The following is a 23310-nucleotide window of genomic DNA, read 5'->3' as shown; positions in this document are numbered from 1 at the left end:
TATGTAACTTTTGGACCTTAAAATAACAGCTTGAAAAAAATTGTGCCGCTACAATGACTTTTAATATGACGATTTGCGTCTCTGCTATTGCCATCGGGGGTCTGTGGGGAAATAACTCCGCTATGTAAAATTCTGGAGCCGCCCGGTACATCCGGCGGATGTACTCGACCTGCTTTCTGGCAGTGATTACGCAATGTCATTAAGTGCCACTCCACGCTCGCAGCTACAGTCCACACAAAATCACACGCACAAACACAACACATTATTTCTTTCAAGATTTAAAGTTTAAGAGAGCGAGTACTTAATTGAACCACGTCATTAAAACATCATCAGAATATTTGAGGGTTGCGTGGCTTATCTCCGTTACTTTGCTCCGTGGAGAAATATGTTCCGCCATCCGCCACGGAATAATTAACCAATTTCTCTACGTTATACTTCTTGTGGAAATGCCGCACACGTCGCAACATCTAGCGCCCCGGTGTGAATGACTTCCGCATCCAGCATCACGAGAGCAGCAACAGCCAATTAGATCCAACAGCGGAGCAGCTCAGCGCTGATTGGCTCTCACAACGCAGCGTTCTGGTTCTGTGCTGTGACGTCGCTACTCGCTATAAACTATAGTGACGTCACGGAGCTTTGATCCAGAGTGCGTAAATAGAGAGACTCAAGCACTGTTCAGAGGTCTACTTGAGGATCTGGGAGAGTCCTGGGGAGCAGAATATGGTAACCAGGATGTGTACCCTGGATACTCGTAGACTGGGGGGGATAGAGCAGGCTCAAGCACTGATGGGTGGGGGGGTGGGGGGGTTCTCTGATATATACACATGTACATACATAAATACATGGTGAACTAATCTTACATTAGGTTGTTCAGCTGTAGGAAGACGGCATTGAAGGCCTAGGTAGAAAATGCACGGCCCGCCACTGAGTATAAGGGTAGCTTTTTTATGTAGCTTTTTGGTGTTGTCAACAATATTGTATTCGATCACACGTACTCCACATTTGCAGTCCCCCAAAACAAAAGTAAATGACTGCACGCGCACCCCCCCCCCCCCCAAAAAAAGCCGGCAAACAGCTGTTAAGCGATAACATGGCGAGGCGCCGCGTTCAATCCCCGCGCTCCTTCACCCTAGTCCGGTCGGTGCTGGGCCAGTTCACAGTGTTCCTGCGCAGTCTTCTATTAGTGATCCCGCCCGTTGGTATGAATCCAAAATAGAAACAGTCGCCGGATTGCTGCCGTTCTGAGTCCGCTCAACAAGTCCGCCGCCTGTCAGCGCGCTCCAAACAAAAAAAAACCTCGCGTCACCTCCCCCTCGTCACCTTTTATAACCCGTGACACGTACAAATAATAATAATAATATTATAATTCAGGACAACACATGATCCCAACTCAATACAAGTGTATGTGAGGCTGCATCTATCGTCACTGGGTATTTACGACACTGAAGTCGAAACCTAAATACCTAAAAACCTGAAGGGGGCGCCAAAAGTGAAAAACTACATAGTGGGGCTTTAATTGGTTTTCAGGCAAAGGAAAATAAATTTTAAAAGAATTAAGATGAATTAATCAATAAGATGAGTGTCATGTTTGTAAAAACACAGAGCATTTGTATGTTAATTTGTAAAGCATATTTCAACAACAAGGCAATTCAAAGTGCTTCACATAAAACCATTCTAACATAATGCAAGAGAAACTCGTTTTAAAAACATTAAGAACATTTATTAAAAAATAGTAGTAGTGAGATGCAGAAATTAATTTAAATACTGGAATCTTGTTCAGTTAAAGGCCACAGCACACAGAAAAGTCTTCAACCTGCATGTAAAGCGTCTCAATGAGGAACAGAAGGAAGCTTCTAATGCAAATGTTTAGTCCACAATACATATTTTGATTCATGCCACAAATTATGTTAAAAACAATAAAAGCACAGAGAGATTTAAGGAAGAGGTGAGTGGGTTTTATTATTGGATCAACAAAAGTTACAAGAAACCTGACACCACGGCTTATCTGCGTCTCATATGAAAACACACACCAAACACACACACACAGACACACACACAGACACACACACACACACACACTCGCCTCCTGGCAGGTGAAACTGCTCGGTGCGGTTTCATCATGTTTTTAGCCCCGCCTCCTTCTTGAAGGGGCGGAGCCGAAAGTCATTCGATCCAAACACGTGATGATTTGTAAACATGCAAATTTAGCATCTGTTCAACTAAAGTCAAATTTGACAATACTGACCAGACAAAAAGTCAAAAGGTTGCTTTACATGAGCATTTAATAAATATTTGATATCATATATGATACAACGACAGAAGCTTTGATATGACACATGTATGGACAGTCACCACAGACACAGAACACAATCTGAACACATTTACAGTGAGCAAATGTTATTGATCTGCTGACCTGCGATGATGACCTTTGTAAATATTATACCTGCTTGATCAGCTTTGCGAGGCCTCTGGCTGTTGACTCTTGGCAACTTATATCAAATATATGGCGTGATGATACGTCAAATAATCAGCAGGTGCATTCAATATAAATTTGTTACACTTTTGAGTATTTTGTAATAAAAAAAATAAAAACACCTGCCGATTGATCTCTTCTTTCCCCGATGGGTCACCGCTCAGCAGGCCGTGTATGAGCATCAGTGTCTCCGTCAGTGACCGGTCCTCTGCAGGAAGTCGTCTCACCGGCCCTCTGATGAGCCCGCGTGTGTTCGGACCAACGTTCCTTCCGCCTCAGATAAGGAAAAAGAAAAGAAAACAACACGACTCGCTCTCTGCTGCAGACATGTGAGCTGTACTCACGGCCGCAGTGACAGACGGCGGCCTGAAACCGGTCTGACCCGAAACACGACATCACCGGCTGCTGACTTCAGCTGGATGGAGAACACAGATTACTGTTATCACAAGTTTACGTTGTGCCGGTGACTCATTGTTCCCTCACAGTTGGCCATGACTTCATCAAATATTGAACCCGTCACGCACAGTTTATATTGTTAAAGTTATAAACATGCTAGTTCTTATACTTTAAAGTCAAGTCACGAACAGATGTGGAGAGGACTGATTTTTTTCTGATATAGATATACCGCTAGTGGAAAAACAGGCGATATTGGTGTTATATTATATATATTTATATTTATATTGCACACTGTAGTTCCCCTTCAGTTCCACAGAAGGTCACTTCCTCCTCCGTGGCAAGACTTCCCGAGCTCAACATTTCATCTGAACCTGATTGGTTAGCAGAAGTGATGTCACAGGGATATTTTTCCCAGAAGGTGAGTCAACCTGGAAAAAAAACCTCCACCTCAGGGCTGTTTAAGTTATACATTTATAAGAAAACATAATGAATAAAAAGATAATGAATAAAAAAAACCCGTAGAACATAATGAATGTTTAAACTATGTTTTGTAACCACGTGGCCTGATACATATGTGCACTTTAAGTCTAAATAGCACTCTCTATGATAAAAGGGCTTTACTATGAAATTAAATTAAACAAAAATAATGTCATTACTTGCTCATAAATATGATGATGGAGTACAGTAGTTCTTATTGTTTGTCAACCAGGATCTAATTTAGGTGAATGTGTTCCTGTGTTTAGTGGATAGACTTCCGATGCTCCCCCAGGTGTGTGTGTGTTACTCACCTGTGAGTAAGGTAGGGCTCACGGTGTCTAGACCGGACATGCTCACACACACACACTCGCAGGAATCCTATACCTGCATAGACAGAAAGCAACGCTCATAACTAATAAGGGTTTTATAGAAAAAGTTTCATGGGTCTATTACAGCTAATTTTTCAAAATAAAATCATTGTTGCAAATATAGATTAATTGTTTCACATGGGAAACAATGTATATTAATATATAATATATATCAATAATAAGACATACAAGCGGATCAGAGTCTGCATTATTTTAATGAACGTCAACATAAGTATTGTATATAAAATAAGAAAATGTTTCTGTGTAGTTTCTCTAAATTAATCAACATCTCAGGCAGACTAAATGTTAAACTCCACCAGTATTTCTCCATTATTTTTCCTCGAGGCCAGAAAAACTTTAGAGAAGGCAGCTGATTGTAGACATACACATTTAATTTAGAACAAGTCAAGAACTCGTTCCTATCTCTGAGCTACAATAACCTGATCAATAAATACATGAAATAATCACTTTACTAGGAATCATTCAGTGATAGAAGCATAATTCCTACATCGCCCTGTGGTTGTCAGGGGTAGAAATCAAGCGCTCCTCCTGTTACGATCAGGTGTTAGTCAAATAAAAGAAATCAGGTGAGGCGCCTCTGACTGTCTGGGCTAAAAATGAAAAGATGATCACACTTTTTTCGTGAGCCGCCCCCAGACTGAACCGCACCCTCTCAGGAACCACACTCAAAAATATACTGAATACCTAAACTCTGAAAAAGATCTATAAGTAACTGTCTGTTTTTTCTGTTATGCCTACATTATAATCTTCAGATTTCAGCTTCATTTACTTTTTTTCCTTAATAATTACCTTCGCATTGAAAATGCGGAAGGTTATGTTTTGATCGCCGCGTATTTATTTGTATGCGTGTTATTCGCCTAACTAAAAAAGTATTAAACCGAATTGCATGAAATTTGGTGGGATGATTGGTTATTATCCGGGGACCATTTGATTAGATTTTGGGATCGATCGGGTCAAAGGTCAAGGTCATGAAAAAGGTCAAAATCTTCTTGAATCGCATGGAATTTGGTGGGATGATTGGTTATTATCCGGGGACCATTTGATTAGATTTTGGGATCGATCGAGTCAAAGGTCAAGGTCAAGGTCATGAAAAGGTCAAAATCTTCTTGAATCGCATGAAATTTGGTGGGATGTTTGGTTATTATCCGGGGACCATTTGATTAGATTTTGGGATCAATCGGGTCTTTTTACAATAGCACGGTCAATTTTTATCCAATTGGCATGCAACTAATGCCAAAATGTTCATAATGCAATGCCCAATCTTGTGATATGCGAAGGTATGCGCTCTACCGAGTGCCCATTATAGTTTAGACTATTTTAACTTACTTTTCCCTCTATGCGTGTGTCCGTACGTCCCCCTTACTGCACTGACATGATTTAATTAAAATAAATATATATATTTTTTGGGTTATTTGAGTTTCTCTTTAAATGTGTTTTTAAAATGCACATAAACATAATATGTACGACTGGCACATTGTTATCATTCATTTATTATGTTTAGCAGCGTATGAAGATCAAGAGGTTATCATCTTTTATACGTCCAAAGCACATTTATTTTTACTCACACACATCATGTATGACCTACAGAATATTTTTCAACTGAACAGTTTCATATCATTTATCCAGTGATGGAAGTCCTCAAAAATAAAACCCAAATGTAATGTTCTCTCTATGTAAACGTCCTGCATTACAATTCTCACAATTGCAAAATGTCCCTTTGAATGTTTTCTACTTTAGTATAATTATTAATACAAGTAATTATTGTATATTGGCCCATACTATTTCTCTTAAGACATTGAAGATGTATCACAAAATTCAGTTGGTCTAAAACCTTACGGCAAGTTTAGGACACAGTCGAAGAGCAGTGGGAAAGGAAGAAGACTATATATTTATAACTGTTTAATATAGCCAATACAGGTATTACATATCAGAAAATAGTATTGATCATCATTTATTGAAGAAACTTTAAAGCAATAAAGGTGGTTCACTGTTATTATATATGCAAAAATAAACGTTTAAATATAAGTTTTGGATCATAATTAAAATCGAAAAATGTCATGTTTAAAAAAAATAACATTTAGATCCACACATTTTGGACACATGGAATAAAATGATTTACTTATGTGTTATACTAATAACATATTTTGTCTACTTTGTTTCTGTTGTATGATTTCTTTAGTTGTGTTCATGTGCTTGTCTGCACCTGTTTTTACTACACTATATAAAATAAATAATTATTTTAAAAAAAGTGTGGTTCAATGAATTACAACTTTTGTAAAGTTAAAAAAGCATAAATATTGTGATAAATACTAAGCATTATTTTCAGATATGATATTTTTAAGTGTCTATTTTTGTAAATGGTAATCATAAGCGTGATATACAGCCCCATCCTTTACTGTGAATTTTACTTTGTTCTTAACTGTTTATGTCATGGCCTGTTATTGCTAAATAGTTTTATTTGACTACTATACTGCACTTTGTGACCCGATGTCTGTGATAAGTGCAATATAAATACACTTTACTAACAATTATAGGAATAAAAGTCAGATACAACGATGTTTTTGCTGAGTTACACACAATTAATGTTTTCCAACGTGAAGAGGCCCGCTGGTGGATGGAGATAACAGCGTTCAACATGGCCACGTGACTTGATATGATATGAAATGATATTCCTTTATTTGTCCCAAAGACTTGTGGACTTTACTAAGTTAAAGTGATATTCCAACATGTCACTATGAATATTAGTAACATTATATTAGTTAACTCTTATAGAGGGTCGTATTAAATCCCACTCCTGGTGTTCAGCATTCAGCGCTCGTCCTCAGGTGCAATGCCTGGACATGTTGCGTGAGCCGTCGCCGCGCGTCAGATCGCGGAACCTTCTCGATTGCCTCCGGTAGGCCACGCCCCCTTGACGCGAGGTTCGCTCAGCTGATGCAACGCGCTCGCACCTTTCCCCGTATAAAAGCCGCGCGCGCCCGGCTCACCGCTGCAAGCTGGACATCAGTTGTTCCATGGAAACACCGAAGCGCGACCAACGGAAAGCGAGACTGTCCACACCGCGGCGCAGGTCTCCGGACACGGACCGCCCGAACCGGCGGAGGACGACAGCGTGGTCGAGATGATCGGGAAGTATTTCCTCCAGTTTGCGTCGCCGGGCCGACAGACGAGCGCAGCCCGGCGGGGGAGCGTCGACAGCTGCGACGAGAGGGAGAGCAACCCGCCTGGTGAGTCGTTCAGAAAAGTTAAACATCTATTTTTTAAAAAGACAATTATGCCCATTATTATAATACAAACACAGTGGATAAGTAGTGACCGCAATCGTAACTTTAGAACTATATAATGTGGCGGAAGAACACATCCAGTGGTCTGTCTGAGGACCATGAACTGACGTCAGACCTTTTAATCTGATGACTCGTCTATTTTAGACAGGTATCACATGATTATGTGAATATAGAATATCATATTCCTTCTTTATAGTTATGTTTCACTTGCAGGCACGTGCACAGACATTTTGGGGGGCAGGTGCTCAAACCCCCCAAAAAAGGGCACCCATCGCCAAAATGATTTTTCCAAGTTAAGGAGTTGGTTGCTAGCAACACTTGAAACACATTGTGTCGTGAGAAGACATGAGAGTTGAACAAAATGACATGTTTTCTATTAACAATTACAATATATTTTCATTTACAAAATAATAGGAGCGAAAAATGCCATATAAACAACGTACTAACCTCGACCGTTCGGTCATGCCGGGAAATATAAAACTTCTGTAAAAACGTTATAAGGCCTCAATCTGATATTTCCTAACATTACATCACTCTTGGTTAGTAAGAAGCTATTACAGGTGTTGTTTTTTCTTGCGTTTACTCTTTTCACCCTCTGCAATTACTCATACAAGATTGATCTTTGTAAAACTGGAACAGACAAAACAAAGAGAAACATACCACATAAAACAATGTGGCACATGGATAGCATGACACCGAGAGCTATTGTTAGCATAGTTTAGCTGCTCTGTTCTAGCTGTGAATTATTGTGACATTTATAAAAATGAATTAATAAATTCAACATACTATCGAAATTGTCTAAATGGCATTTATAAAACAGATCTCTCTCTATTTCTCTCTCTCTCAAACATGACGTCAGTAAACAGCTGGACTAGGCTTTGAAATCACGGATTTCGGGATTTTTTTTTTTTTTTAGGAAACGTCGGACCAGTTGTGACGTAATATTTTCAGTAGTGGTTAATTTATCACCAAACAACGTCAGCGGACAAACACCGTCATGACTCATGACCTGTGTGTCTGGTGCTGCGGGTCAGAGGAGAAGGAGGTGCACCCGTTTGGTGGCGCGAGGAGCACTGCGCGAGCACTAAGTGGAGGAGGAGGGAGGGGCGCGGCGGGGGCGCGGCTGGGGCTCGTGAACGCCGCGGAGCATGTCGGGGCGAAATTCTCACAAGAACTCCAATAAATGCCCCGACAGATATCCAAACACATTTGGGAGGACTTGATGACAGACTATTTTTTTTAATTCTTAAATACTTATTAATGAAGAACAAAAGTGGGCTCCAGCAAAAAGGGCACTTTTCTCATCCAGGGCAAAAGGGCTGGTGCTTGAGCACCACTAGGGGTCCATCTGTGCACGTGCCTGAGTGGTCTGTGAGGACCATGAACTGATGTCAGACCTTTTCATCTGATGACTCGTCTATTTTAGACAGGTATCACATGATTATGTGAATATAGAATATCATATTCCTTCTTTATAGTTATGTTTCACTTGCATTTGTCATGTTTACTGTCAGTCAATCTTATGAAAGTGAATATAAAGTGTCTGTATCCTAACGCCTCTGCTGTCCGTCTCCAGTCGCCAACATGGAGCCCGGAGAGTGGCTCCTGCAGCGGGACGTGAGCCGCCAGATCGAGCTCTGCCTCACGGAGGCCAAAGCGTCCGCCCTCCACTGCCGGGTGCTGCTGCTGCCCCGCCAGATGACGGCCCGGGTCGGCCGCGACGTGGTGCGCTCCGCCGCCGACGAGCCGTGCGGCCTCCGGGGCGCCTCCATCAAAGTCTATGTGGACGGCAAAGACGGCCTGACGCCAGCAGGGGGCGTCCTCCTGGACCCCAGCGTCACCCCGACCTTCGAACTGTCCGTGATCTTCAGGGCGGAGCGGGACGGCGGCTGGCCGGCGCTCAAGACCATGTTCGAGAGCCACAAGGTGCTGAAGCTGAGGCCGGAGTACCGGCTGGTGAAGCGGAAGCTCTACTCCTCCGCCAGCCCCGTCATCCACGACTTCAACTAGAGTCTCACACCTGTTTCAACATCTTTGTTGTTGTTGTTTCTCAATTTCATGCACTGGAGTTTTGCTACGTTTCTATTTTCTATCTCAATAATATGGATTGTTTTTTTCCTGTATGAATGTCTGGCTCGGAGCAGGAAGTCCAACCAGTTGAACACAGTATTTTTTTGCACAGAATGGATGAATGTTAAAATGTCGATAAGCTTCCTTCCAGGATCGGGCGGGTCTCATTCCTGAATTGTGCTGTACTTTTTTAAAATATATTTATAAAATTGTTAAAAAAATTAAATGTTCACCACTATTTCTGGCTATTGCTTGCATTTGAAGTATACATACACACACTGTGTACATAAGACGGGGTTCATACACATGTTGACCAATTACTTTTTCATAACTTTAAACCTTTTTTCCATGACCAAACATTTGAAATCTCGGTATATACCTTAAATGACAATAGTTTGATTAAAAGAATAAATGTGTATTCTTATAAAATAAACTGCGTAAATGAATATCAATATAACACATTTCCAGGAATTTCAAAACTTTATCCTTTCTTTTCAAGAACTTTTCCAGGCCTGGAAATAACCTTTTTTTATTCCATGACCGTACGAACCCTGATCAGAGCATTCTATATGTACATAAAGCCGATATTTTGACAAACCGCTTTACGTTTCAGGGGGAAATATTAGTTTGAATGTGGTAGATTAAGATGACTAAACTAATCTAAAGCAAATACGCAACTATGGTTTTTGATTTAGATCAAATCTTTATTTAACAAATGTACAACAGAAGACATGATACATGTATCATCTCCACAAAAACAACTACACGCTCCATCTCACAGGTACAACTAGTCTTTGCACTCCTCTAAAGACTTGAAACTTGAAACATGACGCAAACACGTTCGAGGCTACCTGCACCAACACAACAAACCCCACGTTTCATCGACACTCAGGGAAACACGACAGCCAACTAGTTTACAAAACATCGTTTACTTTTAACGATTCTCTACCTCTAAAAAGGCAGCGATTGGTATCCATTCATTTCACCAACGAGCCGCATCGCTTTGAGGTTCAAGGTGATCGATCGTGTGAAAAAGTGTGTCTGTGCTCAGAAGGAATTGGTCTGAACTGTTTTGAAAACGCTCACGGTGCTTTCAAGGACACTCCGGCATTTGACATTTTGAAAGTCTGCTGGCAAACGGTGATCTTTTTACATGTAAAACAAAAAAAAGATATGCATTCAAGTTTCCAAGACCGCTTTGCTTGCGTTTTGAACTTTGGGAAAACAATAAATCAGATGCACAAGTGTACTTTAATGCAAAGAGATTGAAACCGGGCCGTAGCTGATGAAAGAACACGCACCGATTACGCTTCTTAAGCATGTGTTTACGTTCCGTTATAAGGTCGATTCACGATGGCCGGTTCCATCGTCTTCAAGATCCGAGGTCGTGAAACTTCAAAACACGTGTAACGTACGTCATTTGCCGTTAACGGGCCGAAACAAGCGAAACCAAACACTGGTAAAAGTCTCGGGACATCAGATGTTCTTAAATTTAGAAAGACAATCCAGTCGTAAAGATTTGTGATAGATTTGCAGAACTTTTTCACAGCGACCACGGACCAACATGCAGCGCTAGTAGTTCTGGAAATAGTGGAACTTTACATTATGATTCACCATCTGGTTGTTGTTGTTGTTGTCGTCCAGTGTCTTTTCAGCCGGGCGCAGCTCGGTGCCGGTCACTCGTACACGATTCAACGTGATCAAATCTGGCGAGTGGAGCTCATCTTCATCATTTGATCCCGGATAAACTTTTGCTGGTGAAAATGGTCTTTTCTATTTTTTTGTTTAGTCCTTCATCTCTCCGTCCGCGTCAGCAGAGCACACACAGAGACTGCACAGTCCTCCTCAGAAAACAAGCAAAGGGACCATTCAGTCTTCACCTCCTCCAGCTCTCTGAAATCTCAAGTCTATTTCTTCATTTTGAGGTCGGCCTCCATGGCACTCCGGCGACCTCTAGTGCCCCCGTCCTGCAGCACAGAGACAGGCAGGAGAAAGAGGGGGGGGGGGAAGAAAAAAAGAGACGGCGAATTCACATACGGGTGTAAAGGTCAAAGGTCAGATGGCCAGCGCGAAGGGAGGCCCAGCGTCAGGCCTCCTCACACCATTGCGCTTTCCGCACAACAACCCAAAAAAAAGTCCACCTCGGAAGGCTTCCTCTCCAAATGAAGAACAGAACAAATAAAAAAACACGATGGTTGAAATAATACATATGTTTAAAAAAAGAAAAAAAGAAATGGAGGAAGAATTCAAAAGAAAAGGAGAAAAGAAATTAGAACATGCAAAAGACACGGACGACCACACGTAAACAGAGAAACACGACACGGGGTCGTTAACCTGAAGGTCGCCGGAAGCTCGGGGGATGAAAGGTGACGGGATCCTGTGTGTGTGTGTGTGTCAAAACAGAACTTAAAGTTTACGAGGGTGACGAGGTCAGTGTGTCCAGAGGTGTGTGAGAAGCTGTTGGAGACAAAGGGGCCTTTGAGTCGGTTTCTTCTTCTTCTTCCGTGAGACTAAATGAGTTTATTACCTTTCGAGGTCGGCGCCTGACCGACGAGATAAGTACGTTCAACAAAGAGGACAAAAAAAAGAAGACAAAAAGTTTCACACGTCAAGTTTGAAACAAAAGTCAAACACTAAACGCCGTCTTCTTTTTGAGAAGGCCGTGATGAGGGATGGAGTCCGACGGGGTTACGGCATCTTCAGGAAGTATGACGCATGTTTTCCCTCTTCTGGACCGTGACTCGGTTTAAAAAATATATATATTAAAAAAGAAGAGTGGTCACTTACTTCAGTGCCTCGCTGAGTAAGTTTCCCACCGGTCAATAAACGACTAAAAATATTCCGTATCTTCCGAGTGCTTTAAATCCGTAACGGAGGCCGACTGCGAACCAATCAGGAGTCAGGAAAACGTGTGAAGCCGTCGAATCTGATCAAAGCACACAGCTGACGAGTTATTACTCATCAACTTTGTGTTTTCTTTCTAACAATAACTCTGTCAGAGGCTTTAAATCACTTTAACTTACAATACAAGAGAAATTGCTTTGGTTTGATGTTTTTAGGAAAGTGTAAAGTGTAATAAACAGTAACAAGCCATCTTCACGCAGCTCCCTTCATGTGCAGCGTCAGCGTTTGTAAGTGACCTCTGACCTCGTGCTCCATCTTATGACGTCAGGATGTTTTCATGGGTCTCTACACGCGAGGATTTGTTTAATGCTCTCGGAAAGGAGAATAAAACACAAAGATTGTGTACTTTGTGGTGCATTTTATTGCCTCGAATAAGAACTTCCTCGATATTTTTAGCTTCCTTTAATGCCGCTAAAGTTGAACTTAACCAGAGAGAGAGAGAGAAATGAGTGTGTGACAATGTGTGTGTGTGTGTGTTTGCTTTAGCGTGGCCCGGTTCTGGTGAAATCTGGAAAGAGAACCTGAATACTTACAAAGAGAGAGAGAAGGAAAGCAGGAGAGGCCATTGGGACACTGTCCTGGAGGAGGACAAACATCGGAGGGAGAAAGAGAGAAGAACACACGCGAGCGTGAGAAGGCAGGTTTCATACAAGTCTGCGTCGCACACAGAAGAGCGCCGAGGAACGAGCGTACACACACAACTACACACACACAACTACACACAGTGAGATAGCTACACACAGACGTAGACAAGCCGCCATCTTTAAGTCTCAAACCACACACACACACACACACGTTATTAATATCAATGAGATAATAAATAATAAAATATAAAAAAGCTAAATATTAATAGCAACTATATTAATATTCATATGTATTGATGTGTGTATTTATTTATTTTTACAAATTTAGTCATTTATTCATGGATATCTGACAGCATTAATAGCATATATATATATATGAATAAATTACTAAATTTGTATATATATCTATATATATCTATATCTATATAGATAAATTAATTTTTTCGATAAATTATTATTATTGTTATTAATATCAATGAGAAGAAAAAATAAAATATAAAAAAGTAAAATATTAATAGCAACTATATTAATATTCATATGTATTGATGTGTGTATTTATTTATATTTACAAATGTAGCAATTTATTCATGGCTATCTTTTACACACACACACACACACACACACACACACACTCACACGCACAAATGAATATGAAATGCAATGTGATCCTCATGAGACATCGAAGCTTTGGTTCCAAAAAGGTTCGACAGAACTTCTTTAAATTCATAAACAAAAGGACCCAACAGGTGCTCCATGTCGTTCGATGTAATAATCAAGAGAGAAACTGTTCCTCCTAGAAGTTTAAGCAGTTCAAGTTAGTTTTATTCACAGGAGTAAATTGTCCCACATTGATGGAGAGAGCACACAACAGCCTCTGAGGAGCAAGTATACAACGTCTAAATGATACAGCATAAAAATAAAAGAGATATTAGATACAGAGCAGTCGATCCAAAGGCGATGATGATGATGATCATGATGCTCTTAATCCATTCAAATAGTTCCACGGACATAAACATCGGTAATCATGGTCAATTAAGACATGTAGAGCGTTAGCCGGCTATCCTTTGAGACATTTTTTGATTAAAAAAAAGAAATCCCTCCAAAAGAATAGGTCAACCCGTCAGCCTATCAACAAGCTCGAAAAACAAGACATTTAAAAAGAATACGCCATTTCATAAATAAAGCTTTTAGAACTATTAGAATAATAACCGTCCCGTCTCCGACCTTCCCTGAGATCACTCCGTATAGGTGGGCGATTCAAATATCTTGTTCCGGAGGCCCCGTTGTCACAAGGCTAAGGGCCCGGGGACATTTCCCTGAGCGATTCTATAGAGAGTAAACCGATGCGCTACATCTCTCACTGTAGAAACACCATTTCTCTTTTTTTTCCAAGTGTACATTTAGTATAATTTTATATATATTTTTCTTCCGAAACATAAGATACAGAACTACGCTCCTCCTCATCGTCACCGGTGTTCAACTTGAGGGTTGGACGCATCAGTCACGAGAAAGTCTCAGAGCAAAATAGATAAAATAGTCCCCCGATGACATATTTGGAGGTTTATTGAGCGCTCCGTCAGAACCGAGACGCCGACAGACTTTTTTTAGGGAGTCCTAATTCGTCCCCCAACAAGTCGCCCAACCCACCTTCTCGGCCGGCTCCCCCGGCTTACGGTTCCCCTCCCGGCCGCGGAGGCTCTTGGCGGAGATGGCGCTCTCCGACGTCTGCATGATGAGCTGCGTGGCGAGGAACTGCTGCACGTGCTCCAGGACGTCGCGCTGCATCTCCAGCGCCATGTGGTACACGTCGTGGTCCGACGAGTTGTACATGACGGCGTTCTGGAACATCAGCATGATGTCGCGCTGGAACTCGGCCGTGGTGCGGATCACGCCGGACTCGATGTTCTTCTTGATGGCCGACAGGTCCATGGGTCTGGGAGCGGGGGCGATTAATAAATGTCTAAAGTGGTATTTCGGATGAAGGATGTGAGCGAGAGCGTGTGTGTGTGTGTGTGTGTGTTCTGACCTGTGTACGATGCTGTGGTAACCCGGGGCGATGTCATCCGACACCGGCTGCAGGAAGACGCTGGCGTACCTGAGAGACACAGGAAGTCACGAAATTGTAAACAAATATTTGGTTTCCTTTAACTGTTGGGGGAGAGGATTTTTCTCTGCAGTGGTCTCCAGTAAATTCATTTTTATTGTCAGTCGTAAAAAAATGTTTTACGTGTGTTAAAATTCCAGTATTTGAAATTAAAAAAGCACAAAAAGCAACAACAAAATGCTGAATAAACAACTCGTAGAAGATAAACTGTTGTCCCACTCATTCATGTGCTGGTTTCATAGATATTTGGCTGCTATTGGACCTCGGCCACGACTCAAATTATTCTTGTCACGAAATTCAGGGAAGAAAGAAAACATACAGAAATAATTTGTTGATAGAATTTGGCCTGTAGATATGATTGAAGACACCGTGGTGTTGTTTCTGGGAATGTGGGAATGTTTTGACGATGAGATAAAACGAAACACATTGATTTACTACAGTCTTGTTGGACGATGACATTTATGGGAGAATAGAGATATATATTGTTGCGCTGCTGGCGTAGCTCTCATGGCCCCGGTGTTTATAAACCTGGAGGTCTCCTATGGAACGGCTCCTCAGGCGACGACCCTTAAATGCGCGGCACTACAGCTGAAGTGCTTTTGGCCGACGGAGACTTTGATTCAGTGCCGACGGTCCCGAGAAGCTCCACCTGTGGTTGGCTGCGGCTCTCCACACCAGCATGATGGCTTTCTTCCAGATCTTCTGGGCCTGCACGGCCTCCTGGTCCTCGCCGCATGTGGAGCTGACGCAAGAGAGAGAGAAAGAGTGAGAGAGAGAGAGAGAGAGTGAGGGAGGAAGCGAAGACGGAACGGAGACAAAAGCATGCGCTGTTAGAACCGCCATGTCAGCAGATTGTCCTAAAAATGATTTAGAGGTCATGACCCATGATGCAGGCAAGCCAAGCTCAGGACACGCCTGGATTTAAACTAACCACTTCCCCACCACATATTACCCATTCGAAAAATTGATTATTATGACAATATCATCGCGTCCTTTTTCTGCAACCGTGAACACACACACACACACACACACACACACACACACACACACACGGACACCTACAGCTGTGAAGACGAGGCCGGGCTGCTGGCCAGGGAGTCCGCCGTGTAGCGCTGAGAGGGCGGGCCGTAGCCGTCTTCACTCTCGCTGGCCGCCCGCTCCACCTCCGACAGGTAGGGCCCCTCCCCCTCCCCGCACTCCTCCTTCAGCTCCATCCCTTCTTCTGGGTAGCCCTCGCTTCCCGCCTCCTCCTCCTTCACCTCCTGGGTTCAAGAACACGCACACACACACATTGAGTCAAACAACTGTTGAGGTTGAGTGTGTGTGTGTGTGTGTGCATGTGTGTGTGTTACCTTGGACTCTTTCCCAGAGACAGAGCTGTCCTCAGAGTCTGTGTAACAGAAATGAGAAGAGGATTATAAATATATATATATATATATATATATCAGCAGGTTATTTGTGTGTGTGTGTGTGTGTGTGTGTGTGCGTGTGTGTGCGTGTCAGCACCCACCCAGGCACGGTGGGTTGGGCTCCGGCTGGCTCCACTCCTCTCCCTCGCTCTTGACCGTCGCCTCGGCGGCCTCCTTCCCCGACGCCGCCCCCTCCTCCGTCACCTCGCTTCCCGTTGCGCCGTCGTCCGAGGCGACATCACTTCCTGTTACTTCGGGTCCCTCGCAGTTCCCCTTGAGCTGTTGCTCCCGCTCGGCTTCCGCGTGACCCTGCGTCTCCGCGGCTGCGGGACTCGGGGCCGACGCGGCGGCGGCCGCATCCGGAGGCTCCGGAGCGGGATCGGAGGAGTCCTGGACGGCGGGCGCCGGGTCCGAAGCCTTCAGCTCCTGCGTCTCCCAGGGGCCGGGGAGGGTGTGTCCCTCCGAGACGGCCTCTTCGCACAAGGAGAGCGCCGCTTCCACTGCGGCTGCATCCAACGCCTCCACGGAGTCGTCGACCTGGGGTGAAGGAGGGAAGGACCGAGACAGAAGGAGGGAAGGAACGAGACAGAAGGAGGGAAGGAACGAGACCGGAAAGATGGAACTAGGCCAAAGCCACGAGGATTTTAAACGTAGTTGTTGTTACATAAGGCCGTACCTGCAGGTCCACACGCATGACTCCGTGACCCTGAGATATTGATGGAGTGAATTTCATACTTTATTTGGTGTTTAGGAAATAACAAATCTGGACCGCGAGTGTTTTATTCCTGCAGGTTGCTGCATCACTCCTTTACATTGTGGTGCGCTAATGTGATTCTATGAGGCGTCACAGTCACTCACTTAAGTCAAACACACACACACACACACTCTCTCCAATTAACATGAATAAAAAAGGCAGCCGGCTCTGATCATCTGGTCATTCTTGCCGCTTCACGTAAACTTGTAACTCTCATCGTTTAAATCACTAATCAAAACCCACCTGTTCAAAACTGCTTTTAATGTGTGATTGTGTGCTCTGAACGTTCTTATTTGCTTTTATCGTTTGTTTTTATTGTAATTTTTAATGCATAGCTTTTAGGATTTTTTAAATTATGTGTTGTAAAGCGTCTTTGAGAATTATGAAAAGCGCTATAGAAATGTTATGTATTATTATTAACCCACCTTTTCCTCTATGATGGCGATGATGTCTCCCACCGTCGCCAGGTCCAACTCGTCTCCCATGTAGGACACCGCTACGAGGTCCTCTTCCACTAACCCCGCCTCTTCACCGAGCTCCACCTTCACCGCAGCATCCGCTTCAACCTCTGTGTGCACACGCACACGCACACACACACACACACACACACACACACACACACACACACACACACACACACACACACACACACACACACACACACACACACACACACACACACACACACACACACACACACACACACACACACACAGAGAGAGAGAGAGAAAAAGTGCAAGTCATGATTAGGTCTGAACCCAGTCTCTTTATCTACTGTAGAGGTGAAGCTCCTTCCACGGGACCACGTGTATCTGTGAGCAGGCAGTCAGCGATGCAGAGTGTATCTACCTGTGATGACCTCATGGCCAGGTGGCAAGGCGGTGGCTGCCTGAACTCCATTGGTGAGGCTTCCAATCGAGTCTCCCTCCCCAACCTGGCATCAACAAATTGAGAAAAGGTTTTAATCCAGAATCGCGACGACGTTTTAGACCCGTTGTGACGGGGAAAGTAAAAACATCGACATTAAATCTGAATATTGACCCGTCTGTTAGTCTGAAAAAGAAAAGTCACCAAAGCATCGAATGAATGAACGCATGTAAATATCTGATAAAGATATAAACTCTGACAATGTTGATATTAGAACATGTGGCGATATCCAAAAGACTGTCAGGTAAAATAATAAAAGATGCAGAGACAATCCTCCATATGCTCATGTAGCTTCACCAGCAGACGTTCAAATGGAATACCAAATGGCTGACATTGAAAATGTAAGATTATACTGGCATTCTATAAATTGGCATTTGCGGTGTATTTCTTTTGAGGCGTTAACAACCGAGTCTTGCAGCCTCGTCTGACGTCATATCCCGTTTTAATTCTCTGCACTCTTGTAGTTCGAGGTTTTTCCGATCCGACCGGACTCTTACCAGGCTGGGGCTGGCCGGGATGAGGCTGCCTTTCTTCAGCAGCTCCGACAGCAGAGGGGAGGGCGGGGGCGTGGTCTTCTGGGTCAGGAGCCTCTTCTGCGGCGAGTCGTCTACTTGAGCGGCCACGCCTCCGTCTTTGGGTCCCGGGCCTGGAGCGTCCGTCGCCGGGAGAAACGCTGCGACCCCCTGGGCCTGGAGAGGGGGGGGGGGGTGAGGGGGAATAACCGGTTGAGCACAGTGAGCTGAAGCATCTCAACGAGGCGCCAAAACCACCACAGTGTGAGGTGAACTTTCTCCGCTGACTTATAATGAGACCAAAAACTAAAATGGGGGATGGATGGGTACTTTTGGGGGATTTTAATGCGACAGCCTCTAAATCGACTACAGTGAAGCCTGAATTAAACTTCAGGTGATTGTGAAATTCTTTGCATAATAAATAAAGAAAAACCTGACAACATATATTTACGTCTGTATTACTGTGGCATCTCATCACTACGACATGCAAGGCAAACACTGCTCTATAAGAGGAAGTTCTTACCACTGAGTGGGTGGTGGTGGTGGGGGGGGTGGTGGTGGTGGTGATGATGGTGGTGGTGGTGGTGTCGTTGGAGACGACAGCGCCTGTATCCATGGGCGTCGCGGGGACCAAAGAGTCAGCCAGAGGGTCCACGGCGGGGGGGCTGGCACCCAGAGGAGAGCGGACAGTGACGCTGGGCTGACGCTTGGGCGTGTTTTTCAGCGCCTGGCGAGCTGCGACGGAGAGAGAGAATCAGAGAGAGAGAGAATATATTAATAGTTTTTTGGTTTGAAAGCATTCTTTTTTTCCTCTCTCTTTCAGGGAATCTGAAAAAAAAGAAAAAAACTGCAGCAAATAAATTAAGAGAAAGGCATCCCGTCCCGTAAAAGCTCGGCCACGTCGACCCAAAGCAGAGAAACGGTCCCTCGTCTTAACAAATAAAACAAATTAAAACAAATATTCCCAGGGCAGGACAGAGAGAAGTGTTCTCGTGGTTTCAGATTCGCTGCATTTGGACTGGGAACGTCCCGACTGGAAGAGAAATGTTTACGTACTATTTCGCAAATGTTACACGTAGAATGGCGTCAATCCTTCACCTAAAGAGCGATGCGTCGGAAGTTCTACACAAACATGTCGGGAAACCCCACAACACTGCGTTTAGGGAACGTTCATCTCGATAGACGACATCCCGTTTGTAAAGCGCTCACACCGTGAACAACAAATGTGTTTTTGACTTCCGACTCCGACGTTGCTCACGAGATCCCCGGGCGTTTAACGTTTCCCGACGCAGTTCATCGGACCCACCCTACCTTGGTACGCCGTTTCTGTGGCTTTCCTCTTCTGTTCCGCTTCCTCCTCAGCCTGCGTCTTCTTTCTGAGGTTGGGAAGAACAAAATCACAGATTTAAAAGAATAAATAGATGAATGAAGACCTCCGACACTCAAGACACAGACGCTGAGTCACACATGTTTGTTTTTTTGCATCTATGGAAAGCAACGCTCTGCGTTATGGAATCGGAATTGTTCCACTGTTGAGTTTGAAAGGGGACTCGCACACATTTAAAATCAGACAAATAAAATGGCCCAGGAAAAATGTAGTGCACTATATATATATATAAATAAGAGGGGATTTTAGATAAGTATTTACGAGATAGCCGCCTGTACAAGACATGTAGCATGTGATGTGGAGCATATCCCCATGCTGCAGCAGCATTAAGGCCACCTGCAGCTAAGAGGTTATGGGAATTTATTCTTTGGCACATTTCTGTCATCATGGTGGTGTTGAATAAAAAGTCAGATGATCCTCAAAGTTATTAAAGTCCAAAAGAAATTGAGTCGATTTTTTTGCGTCACCGTTTCTCAACAAGCAGGCATATCTTGCTCTGCAATGTTAGCATCTGTTTTGTTTTGTATGAAAAAGAAGAACCGATGAGAGTCTCACAGTGTGATCTCTGTCCACAGCTCCTTCAGCTGGGAGTCCATGTGACCCGTCTGGATCAGATCCACCTCCTTCTTCAACTTCCTGTCAGAGCAGAATACACAGACGGGTTAAAAATCATGTGTCGCATCAAATGCATTTTAAAACTTTAACTTTATTACGTTCTTCATATTACATATTTTACAAACATACAGTTGATGCGTCCTTAAGCAAGACACTTAACCCTGAATTGCTCCCCGTAGCGGCGTCTACGGTGAAGCACCCGGGGAGCAGCTGGGGATGGAACCGGCGACCTTGCGGTTGCGGCACGACGACCCTACCCCAAAGCGCGTCTGTACCTGTACTGCTCTTGTGTGTCTCGCAGCAGTTTTTTCAGCTCCTCTATCCTCTCGGTGGTCAGCCTACGCACGATGACATCTTCAATGGTTTCCACCACCTCGCCCTTCTCACCACGCTTACGCCTGCAGGACGGGAGGGAAACGACACATGAGGTCAACTCACGAAAAATATTTTACCTGCGTTCACAAACAAAAGTGTCGACACATTATTATAATTCTGCACAGTGGTTTTTGCCGCTGTGTTAAGAACACTGACTTGGGTGCTTCTGTGGCCTCCAGCAGCTCAGAGTATTGTGAGGCACAGTGCTGAGGAACAGAGAGAGAGCGTGTTATTCCTGAGGCACATGTTGGCCTCAGCCCGAGTAGAACTCGGCTTAGTTATCTGCTCAGAAGACAAAATGAGAAAATGACTTGCAGGTTTGTAGGTTTCTTACCTTCTGGGAGAACCAGTCAGGAGGACGGCCGGGCTCTGAGAAAGGCTTGATGGCTCTACTTACAGACACCCTGAAATCAGAATCAAGACGGATTGTTGAGAAGACAATCAGAAAATTACTTCATGAGGAAATTGAAGAAATGCACTTGTATTGGGAATAAATTAAAGTCACGTTCATATGAGCATTGGCACAGTTTATTGATTTAAAATGGTGTGCAGCACTGCGCCACAGTAGCTGTCAAAAGTATTCTTATTTAAATGAAAGGGGTACGATGTGACATTGTTTCTTTTTAAATACACAGGTAGATATTGGTCTTCTCTTACCATCTGCTTATTAGTTGTCGAAGTCATGAGCTATCTGTCAGCATCCAGACCGTATAAATTGCCCAAACAGGACCCCTAGTGGTGAGACTTGGGACTAACAGATTTAACAGTACACACTAGTATGTTTTGCCCCATGTCCTAGAACAGTGTCAACCTTTTTTTCCAGTGCAACGCTTGTGAAACTAGTAGAAATTATGTTTGGTTAAAAAAGATGTGAAACACAGCGCTGTGCCATCAGTGTCTGATTTAATAAAGAATATATAAAATTCAAATTTATAAACTCGCACTTATACTTTATTGAATATTTATTGAATAACTATTGTTCAAAGGATGCTAATTTTTTATAGATTTTGTACAAATCTGACAAACCCCCATTTGAGAACCATTGTCCTAAAATATGGACATAACCAGATGATGTATGACAGCCAATGTACTCTTTCTCAAGGCTCTGAATGTGAAGTATATCCAAGTGTGTATAAACCGGAACAAATACCTCAGTCATTCTTGATTATTTGTTTCCATATCATGGAGAAAGTAGGCTCTGTTTCTATGCCATATAAACGCACATCTCTTTGATAGGTCTACTCCTTGTGTTACTTCTGCCCTGGGTGCCCAACATATGGATGGGCTCATATCACAGACAGACCTCTGCCTGTGTAGTTGAGTAGGTTAGTTTCTTACCAGTTTTGGTCGCCACTCCTCATAACAGAGGAGGCCAGGCATAGTTTCTCCCTGATGGACCAGGGCTCTGTTGGTCCCACATTCTGGATCTTGTGTTCTGTGGATACAGAATGCAGATATACAGTGAGGTCACCACACATCCACGGGTATTTGTTGCTATTGAACAGAAACGCTTCGTTTCAGGACACAAAAATTAGCAATTAAACAGATGAAAACAGATGTTCGAATTAAAACATCTGTTTTCATGCATGTAAATATTGTACATGCATGTTGCTATTATGCTGTCTTCTGCTTTCATTTTTATATTAATCCTGTTATATTGTGAAATACATGCATGTACGAGGAGAGCGTACGTTTAACCGGAATCAAATGTCATGTATGTGCACACGTACATGGCCAATAAAGCGGATTCTGAACCTCAGGTTTTGTGTTTTGTTTTGTTAATGGGCTTCATACCAGTTCCTCGAAATGACGCCCCCTTTCTCCAATTACAACCCAATAACCACACGGGCTGTGATGTATTAATGATATAAACATAAAACCAGCAGTTATCTTGTATGAATTTTTATTATATTGTATTGTTGTTTAAAGTTAGCCAGCTAGCTACTGTTAGCTTTATTGTTTACAGTAATTCGCTTGTGTCGCGTTTAGATACTGTATCTTTCTTTCGGTACCAATACGGGGGCTTAAATGCAACAGTTACAAGTAATACAAATTATCCAGACAAGAGCATATAAGCTGCATTTAGTGTTAGCTAAATATCTAAACAGTGCAACAGTAACGTTAGCTTAGTAGCGTTGATTACGGGGGACACATTCACGAGACACACACCGCTACTCGGCGTAACGGTGGTTTCGTGCAACAAACACGACTTTGGTTCAACCAATCTTAATTAACTGCAATATTTTAAGTTTGTTCACTGATATATGTGTGCAAAGGTGACCAAATGCAGAAAGATTTTGTAAATATTACTCACTGCCGATACCGCTCGCCATTTCTTTTGTGAGAAGGCCGTGAGCACGACTTCCGCCGGACGGATTTAGTGGTGCACACATGTTACGGTAAAAAAAAAAAAAAAACACATAAATACTTCGCAGTCAGTACAGTAGAACAACAAAATCTAAAAGTGCGCGTTTGAGTTAGATTTCAAAGAAGCAGGACTCTTTTAAATTATATTTCCAGCCAAGTCAAAAGAATTTTAATACGATGTCTGGAGTGTATATTATGATAATGTAACAGACGGTCTCGTGTGTTTTGGTATTGAAGATGAGATGTCCCTTCGGAGTTGCCGTAGAGAGAAAAGTACGGTAAC

The 23310-nt window shown here is 43.2% G+C and overlaps 2 protein-coding genes across 3 annotated transcripts; one reads left to right on the top strand and one right to left on the bottom strand.

Moving 5' to 3' along the window:
- Positions 1-6575: 6575 nt before the first annotated feature.
- On the top strand, positions 6576-9327 carry LOC130210094 (DNA damage-inducible transcript 4-like protein). Its single transcript, XM_056440076.1, has 3 exons — positions 6576-6599; positions 6704-6962; positions 8596-9327. Exons 1-3 carry the CDS (start codon positions 6576-6578, stop codon positions 9027-9029), a joined length of 717 nt encoding a protein of 238 aa, XP_056296051.1. The 3' UTR covers positions 9030-9327.
- A 994-nt stretch (positions 9328-10321) lies between these two features.
- On the bottom strand, positions 10322-23041 carry brd8b (bromodomain containing 8b). 2 transcript variants are annotated; one of them, XM_056439337.1, is made up of 19 exons: positions 22975-23041; positions 21999-22095; positions 20995-21064; positions 20817-20866; positions 20561-20683; positions 20226-20306; positions 19595-19659; positions 18807-19018; positions 18269-18460; positions 17694-17778; positions 17270-17412; positions 16192-16627; positions 16034-16071; positions 15744-15943; positions 15331-15423; positions 14604-14672; positions 14225-14510; positions 12527-12571; positions 10322-11056 (listed from the first exon to the last, which is right to left on the bottom strand). In XM_056439337.1, exons 1-19 carry the CDS (start codon positions 22991-22993, stop codon positions 10997-10999), a joined length of 2364 nt encoding a protein of 787 aa, XP_056295312.1. In that variant the 5' UTR covers positions 22994-23041; the 3' UTR covers positions 10322-10996. The 2 variants fall into 2 exon arrangements, with proteins under 2 accessions (XP_056295312.1, XP_056295313.1); XM_056439338.1 differs by lacking the exon at positions 12527-12571.
- Positions 23042-23310: the final 269 nt, after the last annotated feature.

This window comes from Pseudoliparis swirei, chromosome 19, assembly GCF_029220125.1.
Source record: "Pseudoliparis swirei isolate HS2019 ecotype Mariana Trench chromosome 19, NWPU_hadal_v1, whole genome shotgun sequence".
Lineage (NCBI taxonomy): Eukaryota > Metazoa > Chordata > Actinopteri > Perciformes > Liparidae > Pseudoliparis > Pseudoliparis swirei.
This window is presented reverse-complemented; position numbering and strand designations above follow the sequence as displayed.

Bases quoted from the DNA above. Each gene is read 5' to 3' on its own strand.
- LOC130210094 (XM_056440076.1), top strand. From the start codon at position 6,576: ATGTTGCGTGAGCCGTCGCCGCGC. The intron at 6,600-6,703 runs GTCAGATCGCGG...CCCGTATAAAAG, and splicing joins TGCGTGAGCCGTCGCCGCGC to CCGCGCGCGCCCGGCTCACC. The intron at 6,963-8,595 runs GTGAGTCGTTCA...GTCCGTCTCCAG, and splicing joins GAGGGAGAGCAACCCGCCTG to TCGCCAACATGGAGCCCGGA.
- brd8b (XM_056439337.1), bottom strand. The intron at 17,413-17,693 runs GTAGATACACTC...GTGTGCACACAG, and splicing joins TGGCCATGAGGTCATCACAG to AGGTTGAAGCGGATGCTGCG. The intron at 12,572-14,224 runs GTGGGTTGGGCG...GTCCTCCTCCAG, and splicing joins CGGGGGAGCCGGCCGAGAAG to GACAGTGTCCCAATGGCCTC.